The 19,238-nt window shown below is 41.3% G+C and overlaps 1 protein-coding gene across 4 annotated transcripts in view; it reads right to left on the reverse strand.

Moving 5' to 3' along the window:
• The window catches only part of elf2.L (E74 like ETS transcription factor 2 L homeolog), a 58,647-nt gene extending 39,649 nt beyond the window's left edge, over positions 1 to 18,998 (reverse strand). Inside the window, exons 1-3 of one of the 4 annotated variants that reach the window (XM_041579644.1) lie at positions 18,403 to 18,998; positions 10,130 to 10,206; positions 1,871 to 2,012 (exon numbers count right to left, since the gene is read on the reverse strand). In XM_041579644.1, the coding sequence (XP_041435578.1) occupies positions 1,871 to 1,945 (75 nt within the window). In that variant the 5' untranslated portion in view covers positions 1,946 to 2,012; positions 10,130 to 10,206; positions 18,403 to 18,998. 4 annotated transcript variants of the gene reach the window in all.
• Between the last annotated feature and the right edge of the window lie 240 nt (positions 18,999 to 19,238).

The following is a 19,238-nucleotide window of genomic DNA, read 5'->3' on the forward strand; positions in this document are numbered from 1 at the left end:
TTGCAAAGAAATCATTTATTTGTAGGTTTTGGATTAACAGATACAAAGTTTAAAAAACACACCTTTTGATGTTTCTGGTTCCAAAATCCCCACCAATACTACTACTGCCTAAATCATTTTGTTCAAGAATTGTGTTGTCTTCACAAAGAAGCACAATATACTTATATGAAAATATATATACTTCTATGAAAACGTAATTTTCATAGGTTTTAATTTGAAACTGAGTGTTAGGTAGGGATGGGTCAATTGTTTCGCCGCAGAAATGACGCCCAGACTTGTATGGTGTCATGCGTCAAATATAAAAAAAATCAACGCATGTCTAATTTTTTTTTTTGATGCCCATAGACTTTAATGGGCGTCTGCGACATTTCACCAGCCGCAAATTTTTGTCTAAACGAAATGGGTCAAATTCGCCCAAGCCTAGTGTTAGGTGATTTCACTGCAAATTTCAGGTTCCACAAGGACATCATTTTCTCTGTAATGATATATTATTGCATACAGCTGCTATAAGGCTATAAGGTATAGCAGCCATATTTTTTTTGCAGAGGCCCCTCTTGCCTCCATCCTTCTTACAGTCTTTTTAGTTCTAGTCGTGTTCCAGAGTAATATCATGAGCATGCCTGGATCAGTACATTGGGGAGATCAGGAAATAAAGGCTAGACCAGGTTGCCACCTTTCCTACAGTAGCACCTTATTAGGCATGTTTATTTATTGGGTTACATCAAAAGAGGCTGGCACCAGCTTGTTTTTAAAAGGTTTACCTATTTTTTAAGTTACAATAGCATTTTTCCCTGCCTTGCATAAAGCTGAGGATGCTTGCAGGTAAGGGCGAATGGCAAAATATGTGATTGTGCAGAAAAATTGCTTATTTGTAGCAGATATATCAAAATTTTATACGTAATAATTCAATCAACATGCACTGTGGCTCATTATTATAATTTACTTATTTGGATTTCAAGTTGGTACACCCGGGAACAACATTCTGCCTTTTCGTTTAATTTTCTGTCTATTTACTGATTTACCTGTAAAACTTTTGTTCTGGTACATTTATGCTGCACTAGTATCTATGCAGGATAGTGCACATATAATTTATTACTGATCAGTCCTGTACGTAATTTGTAAAGTATAAAGTTTCCCTAAAGAAGGGAAATAGTGGAGTACAACATTTTTTACTTCCTTGTTTTGTGACAAAAAGTTAATTTATTTCCCTTCCTGCATATACAAATGAGGATTCGGCTGAATCAGAATCCTGCTGAAAAAGCCAAATCCTGGCCAAATCCCAAAACGAATCCTGGATTCGATGCATCCCTAATTTGTATACAACTAAAATAATCAAATATCTCTTGTTACGTGTATAGATAATTAGGTATCCAGTGTTACATGTATGGTATAATCTGCAAGCCTAAACACATAAAACACATATTATAGAAAGGAGATCATTAATAAATCGTATGTGCACTATACTGTAAAGAAACCATTGCAGCAGAAAACATGTACCAGCATGAAGGATTTATATGTAACCAAAAAGCAGAGGGTTTCTCCTGTATGCAATCCAAATTAGTAAAGGATAAAACACTAAGCCAAGGTGCATGATGATTTACTTATCAGGGATAAAACGGAGATTTATATGCCAAATATAAACACATCTATTCTACACTATTACATATTTTACCATGCACCCGGTCCCTAACCAGCAACCCAAACTTAATGAGAGTATGCAAGGCACAGGTAAAAAAGGAATTTATTTTCTCTCTCTATTTTATATATAATTAATTTGCTCTCATTGTTATTGCTGTTTAATAAGATACAGACACCGGTATACTGAAATCCAAGTGTTGTGATTACAGTTGGCATTAGTCTGGGTTCTCACCTGTTCCAATTTTTCCACTCCGTTGCTGACAAATTCCCCCACCGATCCACCACCATCTACAGCAGCAGAGGTCATGTTGCATCCCCTGAGTCCAGATGTTATGCAGTCTCCAGAAATCTTCCCTCACTACCTTACCTTTGTTCTTAAGAGAAAAAAAAACACATCAAATATTGTTTTTAGAGTCCTAATAACTTTAAATACAAGCACTGAAAAACAATCAAATCAGATTTAAGAGCTTCTGTGAAGGAGAATATGGCAGAAGCAATGCTGTTTCTATAAACAATACTTTAGTTAATTTTCATTTGTATTTTAACAGCTATTCTATAGCTATATGCCAGGTTCAATTACTATATAAGGTGTTTCAATTGTTTTTGGTTAATGTAGTTTAAGTTTGATTGGTTTAGCATTAACAAAGGATGTGGTTTATATTTTTGAGCTTTGGCAGTGATAAAATGCCTTGTATGTTGTATACTTAAATTCTTTCAATCAACATGGAAAATACATTATTATATTAAAGGAACAATAACACCAAAAAATGAAAGCGTTTTAAAGTAATTAACATATAATATACTGTTAGCATGCACTGAGAAAGCTGAGATTTTGCACAGGTTACATAAATAACAGATAAAACACCATTGTATTGGAGAGAATCTTTATTGCAACAAGTCAAGGACCTGCATTGCCTGCTGCTTTTTGGGAGAACACCCCTTTAAAGGAGAATTCAACCCGAGGGGGGCAGTTAGGCTGGGGGGAGGAGGGGGGGGTCAGAGTATGGCGTGCACACAGGGAGCATAGGGCAGGCAGAGTACGGCATGCAAAGGGAGCACAGGGCAGGCAGAATATGGCTCACTTAAAGGAGAAGGAAAGCTACGGAGGCATTTTATTGCCAATAGATTAGCTGCAATAGTGCAAGCTAGAATGCTACATTTATTCTGTAGAATGTTTTACCATACCTGAGTAAAAAGCTCTAAAAACTCTCTGTTTGTTTAGGATAGGAGCTGCAGTATTAATGTGGTGTGACATCACTTCCTGCCTGAGTCTCTCCCTGCTCTGGGATCAGATTACAGTAGAGAAGGGAGGGGGTGGGGGAAGAGGAGCAAACTGAGCATGCTCTAGCCCAGGGCAATGAGGTTTAAGCTGAAGGCAGGAAGTCTGATACAGAAGCCCATGTGTACACAATAGAAGGAAAGAAATGCAGTGTTTCTTTTGACAGGGGACTCAGAGCAGCACTACGTTGGGGGTTTACTGGTATATTTAGATGGACCTTTCTGATAAGGCTTACTTAGTTTTAACCTTTCCTTCTCCTTTAAGGAGCATAGGAAAGGTAGAGTATGGAGCGCACACAAAGAGAATAGGGCAGGCAAAGTATGGCACACACAGGGAAGATAGGGCAAGCAGAGTATGGAGCGCAAACAGAGAGCATAGGGAAGGCAGAGTATGGCGCACACACAAAAAGCATAGGTAAAGCAGAGTAGGGAGCATAGGGCGGGCACAAACACATAAATGTGTGAAAGAGAGACCACTATTGGCAATCAAGTGTACGTCTGTGATATAACACCTATTGCTTCTATTCAAAGATCTATGTTACAAAATCAAATTTTTAGAAAAAACTATAACAAGTTCCCTAGCTTTTATATTCTGTATTCTTATCTTTGTACCAGTGAAATGGAAAATATAATGCTGTAAACACAAGTTTTTGTGTTTTATTTGTGTAAACATGCTATATTTGGTTATAACTAATGAAAGATAATAATTATAAATTATTTTGTTGTGTTTTAAATTCAGTGGTATGCCTGCTTTTTACAGTTGGGCGGAGGATACAGTATTTCAGAATGCATAGTGTGTGTTGACCTAGCATTCTAAAATGCACTTGCTTCTGGTGCAGACCTTTCAAAATATGCTCATGCTCTATTGATGTATGCAATCACTATAAAAATATACACTGGCACGTTTAGGGGATATAGGGCTTTCAATACCAGGTATGTTTTCATGTGATCTATCTATCTATCTATAAATATAGATAGATAGATATACACACACATACACACTTTTCAGCCTGTGTATTTTTGAAGGATAAGAGAAGCAGATCTGCTTCGTGCCCCTGCTCCATTGAATTGCATCTGATCAGCCTGTATGTGCTCACACACAGCAGAGGTCAGCCCAGAGATGCCAGAGCCTTCAGCCTGTGTGCCCACAGTCTTAATAAATATGTATGGCAAAATAAACTGAACATACATCATCTTTTTTGCCTTTCCCAACCTCTAGACTCCCACTGGTTCTAGCAGGCAGCACTAGGACCCCAAGACAAAGAATGGCATGTTTTGCTTCTGCAAATCCTCTGACCAAAGGTCTGTGCACATGGGGGAGGAAAGAAATGAAGAAATACAGGAAAAGGGCAGGAAATGCAATGACTTGTGCAGAACGGAAACCTGTCCTACAATAGCAGAGCTTCAATATGATCTACAGAATTAATGTTTTTTGTTAATCAAAAGGATTTGACAATATAAGGTACTATGCATTTTAATGGTATTCTCTCTTTTCTTTCGGACAATAAAGTAAGTTACTTTTTGGAGCCTGTTACATTCTAAAAGGAGGTGTGATTTTGTGCCCCTTCATCCCGCACTCGCACCAATAAATGCCCCAATAAATGAGTCCTGCCATGTTTTGTGACTATAATAAGCTTTAAAAGGGGTTTAAAAAAAGTGTTATATGAACACCCTAATACATACTACTCTCTAATACATTAGTAGACACATTGGTATAGTTATTTGCAGCCGTGGGCTTTAGCAGTTACCTTATTCTCAGACAGTTCTCCTAGTCCTACTTGATCAGTGGCAGAAAACTGTTCCCAGTCATTTTTAGCTTCCCTGCACTCAAGCAGCACACTCCAACTACCACAATTCCCTTCCCTGACTACATCATCAATACACCCACCTCATCCTATGCCGGAACTGCATTGCCAGTATTTTCAGCAGCTACAGGGAGCCTGGCTCTGTCCAGTAATCAAGTCAAGCTGGTCATACACTCTTAATTGGCAAAGTCACCATAAGAACCTGAATCTCTTCTCAATTGCATCACCCATGTACTGGGCCTACTAGGGGCCTCTGACCAGATCATACTATCAAGTCATCAGCGATGCACAATATGTTGGCGCTCTATAAATACATTATAATAATACAATAGGTCTACAGAGACCTGCAAGGACCACATCAAAGACGTGGTCCTCACCCGGAAGGATTTTCAGACCTTCCAGATATCAGTCAGGCAGGTAGTCAGGAGGGCCCCCAATACATTTACCCATAAGGTGCCAACTGGGTCTGTAGTCGGCAGCTTTCATTGGCCTATGTATAGCCACCTGAGTGAACTGCTGAGGGAAGCATGGCTACTGCTGGGAATTCTCTTGCTAAATTAAGCTCCAGGCTGGGTGGGGTGGGAGTGTGTGTTGAGACTGAATGAAAGACACAGACCATAGCGGGGCCCTATACTTGCCACCAGCCCTATGCCAGGGTTATGCACATAGCTGGACGATGCCCACTGACAATGTGCTCTGCCTCTTGTACTAGGCAAGATCTCCAGGGCAGAAGTCCTCTCTGGATCAGCACAAGTGCTTTTTGTACTTCTGCTGAATTTACAGGATATTCATGGCTCTTGTTTGTATTATAGGACTATAAATAACTAAATAATTTCACTTTGATAAAATGTGGTATGTATAAAACAATTGAAGGGCTGCTGGCACCTTGAGGTAGGGCAGGAGGGACACGGATTGGTGAGTTTTGTGCAGCAGGGTGTAGTGGGATGGGTCAGGGGGGTTACACGAAGGGTTCAAACAGCAGACACCTGAGTTTGAACAGGGGCACTCCTGCTATGAGGCAACATGAGAAACTTGCCTTAGGCGGCAGATCCCCACAGGTTACCAGGGGCAACATAAGCCATTCCTGGGATCATTGCTGGAATATCCAGGTCACAGAACCGATCTCGTTCACATGCCTAGAGTCAGGGGCAATCACTGAGGGGCTGTGAAGGAGGAGAATGAGCTTCAGTACAAAACTATTTATTACAAAGCATCTCATTTTTAAGCAGATGACAAACTGTATGGTGCACAATCCTGCTGTCCTCTGTGTATATGTGCAGCGGTTTGCCAGGATTTGCAGGAAATTGCAGTGTAAAACCTTCCTATTTCTGAGCTGCAGTGGTAGGAAAACCAAGGCCTAAAGAGGTGTTTCTCAATAGCAGCACTCTACATCGCCCCAGAGAAAAACTGGATAGTTCTGCTGAACATCATCACTACCAAAGAACCAGAAACAGGTTGCAATGTCTGCTTGCCCAGCTTCTAGCCCAGTGATCCACAACCAGAAGCTCGTAAGCAACATGTTGCTCAACTAACCATTTGATGTTGCGCCCAGTGGCCTCAGAGCAAGTGCTTATTTTTGAATTACTGGTTGGAAGCAAGTTTTAATTGTATAAATAACAGGGGTAATGCCAAATAAAGTCTTCTTTAGGCTGCCAGTCCACACAGGGGCTACCAAATAGCCAATCACAGCCCATATTTGGCACCCGATAACTTTTCCCATGCTTATGTTGCTCTCCAACCTCTTTCACATTTGAGTGTGGCTCACAGGATGGTTCTGTCCCATCCTGTCATACATAATATTGGATGTATTATTTCTGTTATCCGGAAAACCATTATCCAGAAAGCTCTGATTTAAAGAAAGGCAGTCTCCCATAGACTCCATTTTATCTAAATAATCCAATTTTTTTTAAAAAAGGATATCCTTTTGGAAGGAAAACCAGCCTCTGAGGTTTATTTAATGTGTAAATGATTTTATAGTAGACGTAAGGTATGACGATCCAAATTACAGAAAGATCCATTATCCGGAAAATCCCAGGTCCTCAGCATTCTGGATAGCAGGTTCCCATACCTGTACTATCTTTTACTTCTTCCAAGTATAGTCTGTGTATCAAGGATGTTCATACCCGGAGTTAAACTGATCATACAGAGTTGAATAGGAGATGCCAAGTGAATAGCCGGTTGACCTGTTCCAATATTTTTACTATTATTTACCAAATATACTGTCGGTTGGAAAATCCCATCAGGTAACGAACAGATGAAACTGTTGATATCACAAAAACAAACCAATTTAAATCACAACTCAAAACCAGATCTTTGCAAGTAGACAAAGAAAAAAAAAAACCATAGCCCATGTAGTTTGTCTATCGATAATCAAATAATATTCTCCTGTATTAAAAAGGCTAAACAATAAGATTACAGTGACTTGCATTATATCCTGTAATAAAATATACCATCTAACATGGAAAACTCTGAATAATAAATACAAAGGCTTTCCATGTTCCATTTACCCATATCAATGAAGTATTTGTTTGTGGTTTTCATAGGAGAAGCAGTGCCTAAGTGGAGCCTATTATAGAGACTCAATTGTAGCTAAGTCGGAGAGAGAATGAAAAACAAAAGCCAGGGGATGTAGCACACATCATGTTTATTTCTGTAGTATCTAGAGAATCTATAAATGCATACAATTAACAATACACATTCAGTCAATGACTGACAGAGCGAAGCTTTAAACAACGTGCAAAACTGCTAAGGCAATATTATACCATTACCAAATCCCTCATCCCCGGTTACCAGCTGCAACAAACAGAACAGACAATACTTTATAATTGTGCAAAGTCATGTAAATACACCATTCACTACACAACAGTAGGGGATCATCTACCTAAGGTGGTGCAGCATGGAAACTCAGCCACAAAAGGGATTTATGCATTGGGCTTTTGAAATCGATGCAAATTTTACCCATTTGAAAAGCAGCTGTATCACATCTGCAAATCATGAGCATTTAGAACTTTGTGTAAATGTCAAAATGAGCAATCATGGGAGTCTCTGGCAAGCCTACAAAGCACTGAGCATAACTGTCCCACTGCCAAATCACATAGCACAGCTAAGAGTGAATTTCAGAAACAGGCCCAGTGCCATTGTCTCACTACTTTTGCTACACTGCAGCACAGTTGGACAAAATAAACATAGTGGGGCTCATTTATAAACTCTGTTGCTCCTGGGCAGTAACCCATAGCAACCAATCACAGATTAGCTTTTTTCAGTTAGCTGCAAGTTAAGCACTGAAAGCAATCATCCGATTGGTTGCCCAGAAGCAAATTTGCCCACTGCTTAGAAATGATATCCAGTATGTGGCAAAAAACAAAGATATACAATTCACATTGAACCACTGCAGTAGCTGAAATTAAAGTGAAACCTCAATTTGACATACTCTGACTTAAAGTTTTCCAGCATTTTACACATTTTTTGTGGTCCCACTAATTTATAAGAGGCTTAAAATACCAACCAGATGCATAGTTTGCCATGGTTCTGTCTGTACATGCTCAATTCCATTTAGTCATACACAAATCACTTATTGCTTAAGGTTGTGTATGCGACTGCCAGAGAGGCCTTGCACTTGCCCCCATAGTGTAACATTAATGCTGCAATGCTTAACCCTTGTAAACACTGTAAATATTGTATTTCAAAGTGGAACAGACTCCTGTGCTTATATATTCTGAGTACTTGAAGGACTGTCGTAAACTATTTCTCATACTATATTCAGCTGTCGGCCTAGGGCCTTATTAATAAATATGTCAATTTAGTAAAATGTATTTAATTTTTATTTATATAATGCTACTTATACATGCAGTCAAAATGTGGTTGAAATCTGCAGATTCTTTTAGTTTTTGTGCCAGTTATTATAGTACTTCATTACTTAAAGAAATGTTTCATTCCCCACTTTATGCTATTTAGAGAGAACTTAAATACCAGCGACGTTACTTTGCCAGCTTAGATGTTGTTAAAGTCCCTATCATTTCCTGTGAGACAATAAATGTCATATCATTATAATGTGTTAAAGCAGTAATATTTCACTACATTGACTAAATTACAAAAAAACATGGTAATAAAAAGGTGTTGAGAGAACGCACCACCTCTCATCAATAAATCTGAACTGAAATTACAATATCCCAGAGGCCCAACAATTTCAAGAGATTTAAATGCCAAAAAAATCTGTTAATGGAAGCAGGAATATTGTTTCTTGATATGTTAAGTACAATATGTTGTAGAGCTTGGCCTGCTGAGCAAGGGCCTGCCATTTGTGAGAGATGCTTTAGTATCTCTTGCAGTAACAATTTCTAACATTTGCTAGCATTTAAAGGACCAGTAACATCAATTGTTTTTTTAAAAAAATTTGTTAATACACAACGAAATAAAATCACTAAGACATATTATACTTTAAAATCACGATTTCTCCTCCCTCGCTATCTGCTGCTGGATACTTTAGCTTCTCACCCGGCACCGGAGCTCTGGCTCTGTGACAGATGTGCTGGCAATGGTGAAGATGGCCTGGTGCTGTGAGGGCGCTGCACTAAGGCGCTGGCAGGCTCGGGCACACCGGGAAAAGTTTGTGAGTTTTGAGCATCAGTCAGCAGCCAGGGACTTTTCTACTGCGCTCTGCTGAGCCCCCCCTCCCACTCCGAGGGAGCCGACCAATCAGAGAGCAACAGCCAGCCTGTGAATGGAAAGGGCTGCTCCAGCGGCAGGACCCGAGACACTGACCCAGGTGTAGCGATAAGAAGACAAAGAACGTGGCAACAAAGAGCTTCTTCAAAAATACCCTGTGCCAGTACAGTTTTTAGTAAACAGAAGCACCGGCCTGCCGCATTAGGTAAGCAACTATAATCACTAGGGGTGCCTAATATTTTGCCCCCCCCTCCAGTGTTCTCTTTTAAGGGCACCGATCACCCTAGAAACCAGATCGTGGATTAAAGGAAAAAACAAATTATGAACAGGAGAGGGCTTGGAAAGATAGAGAAGCACTAAAAAATTACATTTTAGCACTACAATTTGTGTACTTTATGATGTTATGCTTATTGACCCTATCAAGCTCTCTCACACTCCTCTCTATCTTATTCTATTGTCTTTTATACACACATCAAACACATAAAAAATGCCAGATTTGACCATTTCTGGCCTTATGTTACACCTACATGCATTAAGAAATTCACTTCACATTGAAACTAAAAGCAATTCAAATAATACATGTGAATAACTAGGGTTGGTAATTCAAAAACATGAAATCATTAGGTCCCCTTCTTGTATATAAACAAGAGAATATAAAGTAACCCAGTTCATAAGCAACAAAGAGATACTTGTGTGTACACAGCCTCCAGTAGCAACTCAAACTTGTCCAACATGATACATACCAGAATGCAGTAAATTCAGCTGTTAATCCGTTTCCAAATAAAATCCGGAAAAGTATTTTGCAAAATTGTTTTCAGACCTAGAGAAAAAAAGCAAGATACTTTATTAAAGTTTCCTGCTGTGCAATACATCTTTAGTTTTAAATGAGAATATGTACATATGTTGCTTCAATATTAACAGAAAGAACCACTTAAAGGAGAAGGAAAGCCTTTTTTAAAAACCACACCATGAAAACGCATGTGTCCATAGTCTTAAAACAGATACAATAGTTGCTAATACTCCAGAGATGTTGCTGAAAACGGTATCAACTAAATGTTGCAAAATTGTAACAGAGCAGAATCTGCACTTGAATTGCTGAGCTGCCCGACTCAAACACCAAAGACAGGGGAATTAAACTTAGATTTTGGAAAAACAGTTTTTGCTTCTGGTGAACAATCTGAAAACAACTGAACTGAAAACAGTGTTTGGAAGGTGAACAACCCCTTTAAAGGGCACATCCTATATACTAACCGAAGGCCTATCTATGTCCCGAGTGGAGGGGAGGCAGATGCGCACGCAACTTCGGTTAGGATCTATGAGATGCGCGCGCAACTTCAGCCGAAAGACATAGATGCGGCCTTCGATTAGCAGATGTGCTGGAAGGTTAGGATCAGAACAGGTTAGGATCGGGGAGGCAGATGCGCTGGAAGGTTAGGATCTAGGGAGGCAGATGCGCTCACCGTCTCCTTCTGCCTCCCGCCGCCTCTTCTTTCCTGCTCACTCAGGCGGCGACCGCTGGAAGGTTAGGATCTAGGGAGGCAGATGCGCTCACCGTCACACTAGGGGAACCGGTTGCGTACCTGCACGAAAGTCTGTATAAGCGTCGGCCATCTTGCTACTCCTCTGCGACTTTGTCATCCGCCCACTGCCAAATCCGCCCACTAAAGTCTGTATAAGCGTCGGCCATCTTGCTACTCCTCTGCGAGTTTGTCATCCGCCCACTAAAGTCTGTATAAGCATCGGCCATCTTGCTACTCCTTTGCAAGTTTGTCTAATGGCGGCGCTAGCGTCACTCTAGGAGGGGAACCGGTTGCGTACCTGCACGAAAGTCTGTATAAGCATCGGCCATCTTGCTACTCCTCTGCGACTTTGTCATCCGCCCACTGCCAAATCCGCCCACTAAAGTCTGTATAAGCGTCGGCCATCTTGCTACTCCTCTGCGAGTTTGTCATCCGCCCACTAAAGTCTGTATAAGCATCGGCCATCTTGCTACTCCTTTGCAAGTTTGTCTAATGGCGGCGCTAGCGTCACTCTAGGAGGGGAACCGGTTGCGTACCTGCACGAAAGTCTGTATAAGCATCGGCCATCTTGCTACTCCTCTGCGACTTTGTCATCCGCCCACTGCCAAATCCGCCCACTAAAGTCTGTATAAGCGTCGGCCATCTTGCTACTCCTCTGCGAGTTTGTCATCCGCCCACTAAAGTCTGTATAAGCGTCGGCCATCTTGCTACTCCTTTGCAAGTTTGTCTAATGGCGGCGCTAGCGTCACTCTAGGAGGGGAACCGGTTGCGTACCTGCGTGGGTGGCCATTTTTAGCAAAACGGGGTATATTATCTCCAAAAAATATTGATGTTGACATGATAAACAACCAAGTGATTGCATTACTTCCTGGACAAAGCTGTGTCTTTCTGAGTACTGACTGTATTGATTCTGAAGACGAAAGTGAGAAACTTAACTTCCCATTAGAATATTTAAACACTATCAACAATGCTGGATTACCACAACACAATCTTATACTCAAAGTAGGAACAATAGTCATGCTGTTAAGAAACCTTAAGGGTAGGGGCACACGGTGCGATTTCGCCGCGATTCTGCGCTAAGCGATTTGTCGCTGCGTTTTTTAAGCCGAAATAGCTTTGCTAACTTTGGCGCTGGCGTCAATGCAAATCGCGGCGAAATCGCTGCGCTAATTCACACGCGGCGATTCGTTTTCTATTGTCGTCCGAAGTTGCCTCGCTGAGCGTTTCCGGGCGACAGTAGAAAAAGAATCGCCGCGTGTGAATTAGCGCAGCGATTTCGCCGCGATTTGCATTGACGCCAGCGCCAAAGTTAGCAAAGCTATTTCGGCTTAAAAAACGCAGCGACAACTCGCCCAGCGCAGAATCGCGGCGAAATCGCGCCGTGTGCCCCTACCCTAACACTAAGCAAGGTTTATGTAACGGTACACGGTTGGTTGTGAAGAGCATGAGACAAAATGTTATCAAGGCAGAAGTGCTTACAGGATCCCATAGCGGTGATACTGTTTTGATTCCCAGAATTGACCTTACCAGTTCTGACCAGGAATTACCTTTTAAACTTAAACGACGACAATTCCCCATTAAGGCTGCATTTGCCATGACAATCAACAAATCACAAGGACAAACATTGGATAAAGTCGGCATTTACCTATCTGAGCCTGTGTTTGGTCATGGTCAACTTTATGTTGCATTTTCAAGAGTGCAGCGTTCATCTGATGTTAAAGTCAAGATTTTAAGTACAGCTCACCAGGGAGAACTCATTCAAGGACAGGAGAACATTTTCACAAAAAATGTTGTTTATAAAGAAATTTTTCAGTAACACTTTACTACCAATAAACTCAAAATTTAAGAATTCTAATAGCAGATAGGTAATAACAAGCAATAGGCACAGATTCACTCTACATCCCCACAAATTAGCGTCGCCAGTTGCTGCCTGGGGATGCCGAGTGAATCAGCACCCATCGCATTTTGCTGCCTCACTGTTGTTACCATTCTTTCATTAACGATTCTTTAGAGAATCGGGGGTTTACTGGTATAATAGAAAAGGTGAGCTAGAAATAAGGGCTAACAGAGTGAGCCGAGACACTATCTCATCATGCACATGCCCCAGCATGGTGTGTGGAGGGTTTCCAGTACAGAGAGCACAGCAACCTATAGCAACCAATAAGATGTTTGCTTTAAACAGGTGACCAGAAAATTCTACAAGCTGACTGGCTACTATAGGTGATAAGAACTGTACAAACTTTGCACCTTACATTACATAACCCCCTTGGTATGATGTAAATAAAACATATTTTGAGACAAATGACGAAAACCAATATAAAAAAAAAGACCAATATAAAAGTGGATAAGAATAGTTATTATATCTCATACTAAAAGTTAACTTAAATTTAAACCACACCATTAAGTTCCAATTTCATGCATTACACGTTTTAATATATGTACCTGATGAAACAGCAGTTTTGGATATGAAGATTAAAAACTTCATAAAATGCTCAAATGTAATCTTTTTGGATATATACGCAATCATTAGCAATTTCAATGAAAGAGTGAAATGTATTACAGGCGGCAATAGGGTAACGGAGAGTGGTCGCACTCACAGGTCTTACACTATAAATAGTAGAAATTATTAAACGGCAAAGACTAACGTTTCGGCTGTGTCCACAGCCTTTCTTCAAAGTGAAGACATATAACAAACACCCACTCAAATACTGGTGTGTGGCGGGAACCCATGATGACGTGAACATTGTGACAATAAATATAAATAGTGATATTCTCAACCATATTGCCATACAAAGTCAGCAGTAAAGTGTCTAAAACAGCGTTACAAATGGTAATCTGAACCACTGATAAAATAGATACAATGTGTACTAACCATATATTATACAACGCAAAAAACAATGTAACAACTATAACCTTCTAAATGGAATGACAATAAAGCGATCAGTGCAATTGTAATAGCTTTGTGCTAATATACAGTGGAATTATGAAGTGTAAAGTATTAAAGAGTGGGGAGACAAAAAAATACACATATGAAACATAAAAAATAAAAGAAACCAAACAAACCGCTTACATATTATTGCACGGCCTCTATACCAGCAATACTCATATTAAGAGGACAACCATAATCAAAAACGAATAACTCAGTATATTGCTCATGATATGTATTGCTATACCTACTAGTAAGAGTTCAGCTGTTCATTATCCAACAATTTACATAATTAGCGTCACATTACCTAATTGTATCCATTCAACTCTACCAAAACCGCTTTTCAGAAAAAAAAAAACCTTTTTTTAAACAGTGCACCATTGGAAAAAAAAAAAAAAAAGCTTATTGATCATAATTAAAAGTATATATGCATCTCCATACTCCCTAAGCATTTTTTACTCGCATGGCTCATGACTAAGTACCATGTAGATACGAAACGCATAGGGCATGGGTAGAAAGGTTCATCCATCCTGGTGTAGTGCACAGCCTGCCACAGTCGTGGGAAACCATGGCATTTGGAACCCCTGGAAACCATTAACAGTGACTTGGCTGGGGTTAGGGACGCCTGTGATAAACTGGTAAACAGGGACTTACAAGAATACTAGGAACATTTTCAGTTTTGAGGGCTCTGTAGCTCCCCCACTTTATACGACTTGTTTTACATCACTGCATGGGCATGGGGGCTTTTTATATGTTTGCTGAACAAGTGATAACCAGGATACCCCCTCCTTATCGCACAGGGTATTCATCAACGGAAACAGGCAGGACTACTGTAAGGGCCCTACGAATTGTAGGCCCTGGACCTTAGTAGTGCTTATGAAGGGCCCAATACACTGAAAAGCATTGACGATTCACAACATACGTGTCCTTGTATGATTTTACTATCATGGATACTATGGTTCTGCATCGCATGGGAGCTTTAAATGGGAAGGAAAAGGGAAATTAATGGGGGGTGCCAAATGTTAGGAACCCCGGTGATTATAATCACTTACCTGATACAACTGGGTGGCGCTCCTGTTATCATAAAACTGCACCTTCCTGGGTAGCTTCTCAGGGAGCAACACAGAGTTGTCGTCTTCTCCAGCTTCTTCGTTTCTCAATGGCCTCAGGGCAGCGCATGTGCAGTAGTCAAAATGCATGTTTTTTTGCTTAAAGGAATTGTTCAGTAAAAAAACAACGACTGGGTGAATAGACCGGCTTTACAAAATAAAAAATGTTTTCAATATAGTTAGTTAGCCAAAAATGTAATGTATAAAGACTGGAGTGAAGGGATGTCTAACGCAATTACATTGTAACACAATAGCCAGAACACTACTTCCTGCTTTGCAGCACTCTTGGTTTCCACTGATTGGTTACCAGACAGTAACCAATCAGTGACTTGAGGGGGGACAAATGGTTCATGACTGTTGCTTTTGAATCTGAGCTGCAAGCTAAGGATCAATTGCAAACTCACTGAACAGTTATGTCCCATGTGGCCCCCTTCAAGTCGCTGACTAAAGGTGGCCATAGACGTAGAGATCCGCTCATTTGGCGACATGCCCACATTGAAGTGGGAGATATTGGTCCGATTGTGGGCTCTAGGGCCCAACGATCGGATCATAATGTATATGATACGGATGGTCAGATCACGGGACAGCATAAACGCACAGATGCGGGCGCAATCTGACGGGATTTTTTAAACTGCCCGATCGAGATCTGTCCAACTTTCGGCCAGATATCGATCAGGGAAGCCTGTCGGATGGCCCCACACCCAACTCGGTCTGTCGGCAGCTATCGGCCTGTGTATGGGGGCCTTTACTCAGAGTTAGAGAGGTGCAAAGCAGGAAGAAGTGTTCAGTCTATTATGTTAGACATCCAGTCACTCCAACCTTTATACATTTTTGGCTAACTATATTAGAATTTGTTTTTTATTTTGCACAGCCTGTCTATTTACCCACTTTTTATTATTACAAGGAACTGTTCCTTTAAAGTTTGGCTTTTTTACTGCGCATGTGCATCCAACGTGAAGCAGGAAGGAAAGAGCTCTGTGGTTCTCACTCCAAAGTACCAACAGGAACATCTGTCCAGAGTATCAGGTAAGTAAACACTGCATAATAAAGGGGGGTTCCTAACTGTCAGCAGTCCCCGGTGATCTTAACTTTTATTCTCCTTTAATTTTTATGAACGGTCTACCCTCATAACATTTAACAGATGACAAACACAATCCCTTTGTTTAGTACATTGTCCATATAAAAATACGATCTATTTCCACATCTAAAACAAAAGCATGAACAGGTGGAATATTAGAATTGTATCTCTACTAGGCTGCAGCAACCTCAGCCACCAGCAGTGCTTATTTTATAAGCCATAGCACTTCCCAAGCAAATTCCACTTTCCATGTTGTGAGTGTCACAGAATGCAGGCCCCAGTGGCAATGCTGTGGGATAAAGCCATCAAACCCCCTTGCAGTTGATGTAAGGAAATATTATTCCAGCCTTAGCATCTCACACGAGGAGGAACTACAGTGCTATGGATTAGCTTTTTGTTTTATAAATACACATAAACCTAGTAGCCATGATAGCAAGTAAAACCATATATATTGCCATACACGCACCACTACCCATGTTGTAAGATGAAATCATACATGGTCAAATACACACAAAAGGTAAAGTCAAACAATCCCTAACAACCATATTGGGAGAAGGGCTGAAGCTTTTCTGTGGAAAATGACCAAACTTCTTATCTTATTTTTCTGCCCAATGAATAACATTAACATCGATGTTATTTTTACTGGCCGATCCTGTAATATAAAGCTCAGGTGACAGCCCTAATTGTGAGGTAACAGGGCTACTTTCAAATATATTTTTGGTCACACAACAACATGATTTAGACCTCCCTGTGACAGTACTGTGCATTTTAGCCAATAAAGCAGTGTCTGACTAACCAGCCCCCAGGCCTAAGATGCTTCATAAACAGTTCTATATATAGTATGTATATGAACACGAGTATCTATTGATCTGGCTGAAGTGTACATACTCTGCACTATACCCTGCTACACATGAAAATGCAATTATATACAAATCAGGGTTTTAGAAATATATTTGCATGTAACGCCACTTGTAGCCATACACTTTGTCTTTTACACAGGTAAGCCCACTCAAAGGTAAAACATTCATGTGCTGACACCCATTGCCATACAAATACACACCCGCTGCCCTACAGATACAAACACAGTAACGCACACCTGCGTGACAGACTGGGGAGGAGCTTCCAAAGTGACCTGCTTTCCATTGCTGCTCTTCCAAAACTGTTCACCCTGCAGGCAAGTTCCTGCTCCCCAGAAGCTTATAGGGCACATGCCCCACTGCTGGCAACACCTAGCGGAGGTGGGAATATAGCTTTTAAAGGAACAGGCACCAAAGCAGGTGCTACCTTACCTCAAGTTGCTGTAATTCCTATCATATAGTAATAAGTAACCATGCTGCCAGGCAGGGGCAAAACTATAGAGGAAGCAGACCCTATGGCTGCAGGGGGGGGCCATGAGGTATAGGGGCCCCATTAATGTGCAATTTCAATATAAATTGGGAGAACAGGATAACTTCTGGATATTTTGGGGGGCCCTAAAATAAACTTGCTGTGGGGCCCTGCCAGGTACAGAACATATAATACAGACGCCCTGATAAAACAGAGGCAGCTAAGGGAAGCTAGGATTAGCAGGCAATTATTATTATTATTAATAATATTTCAGGGTGCAGAGGAGTCTGGCAGTCATGCTGTGAAACAATGCCCCGTGCCCGGCCACTAAACAAGAGCTGAGCCCGTGTCCACACGGTGATGTAGAAGCAGCCAGGCTCCTGTGCCCATGTAGTGAGGAACAGGGGGAGGGACCGAGCTCCCCGAAGTGAAAGTGTTCCTAGTATTCCTCTAAGTGTCCGTTTATCAGTTTGTCACAGCAGTCACTAACCTCGGCCGAGTCACGTGTGTCATCCATACTTCCCGCGGCAGTGGTGGGTTTCACAGCGACACGGAGGAAATGCCAACTGTCCCACCCATACACACACACACTGGACTCGCTCACACAACAAACATGTAGGCCCTGCTGACACCAAGCTCCAGCCCACACCCACCCTCATCCTACTCTCAGCCTATCCTCATCCTATCCCCTGTGCACTGACTGCTGCTGCTGGGGCTGGACATGGTCAGGGAGGAGGCATTGCCTTATGCTTTAACCCCTTCTCTATCCCCTGCTGCTGCTCACATCAAGGGCTCCTCCAACCCAGGCGAGGTGAAAGGGCAAATATACACATGACGGCAGTGAGAGAAGCGCTAGCCCATACCTACTACTACTATTACTACTACTCCAGGCTGATCGCTACCATCATGTCTGCCGCTGCCTGGGATTCCCCCTCATGCCCGGCTCCCAGAAGCCTCCTTAACCCCCACCCCGTCACGCTGCAGCAAAACAGCTCGCAAAGCCCGTGCAGCGAAACTCCTCCGCCAAACACTACTCCGGTACAACAGGCTCCCTTACCTTAACCGGCCGGAATGTGCTCCTGGCACCGGGAGAAGTGAGGGCGGGGGTCGAAGGCGGCTGAAGCCAAGGCAGTGACAACAGTGTGAGTGTGAGAGCAAGGGGGGAGGCGGGGATGACAGAGACAGTGTGTGAGAGGGAGATACACAAGGAGGGAGTGTGTCAGAAACAGAGGGCGGGACCATGACATCCAGGGGGAGGCACTTAGTATGTTGTTTGAGAACTGGCGAAGAGAAAGTGTTTATTCCTCGGTTGACTCCCCCAGCTTTCGCTTTACTACAACTCCCACAATTCCACGACAGGCAAGGCTGGGAAATGGCTTAGTTCAACTTTTAAAGTGATGGAGGACTGAAGCTTGGCTGTCCCTGGACTAAATACAATACAATATTGCTTCCATGGACTAAATACAATGAAATATTGCTTCCATGAACTAAATACAATACAATATTGCTTCCATGGACTAAATACAATGAAATATTGCTTCCCTGGACTAAATACAATACAGTATTGTTTCGTGGACTTAATACAACACAATATTGTTTCACTGGACTAAATACAATACAATATTGTTTCACTGGACTAAATACAATACAATATTGCTTCCATGGACTAAATACAATGAAATATTGCTTCCATGGTCTAAATACAACACAATATTGCTTCCATGGACTAAATACAATACAATATTGCTTCCATGGACTAAATACAATACAATAATGTTTCCATGGACTAAATACAACACAATGTTGCTTCCCTGGACTAAATACAATACAATATTGCTTCCATGGACTAAATACAATGAAATATTGCTTCCATGGTCTAAATACAATACAATA

Source organism: Xenopus laevis, chromosome 1L, assembly GCF_017654675.1.
Source record: "Xenopus laevis strain J_2021 chromosome 1L, Xenopus_laevis_v10.1, whole genome shotgun sequence".
NCBI lineage: Eukaryota > Metazoa > Chordata > Amphibia > Anura > Pipidae > Xenopus > Xenopus laevis.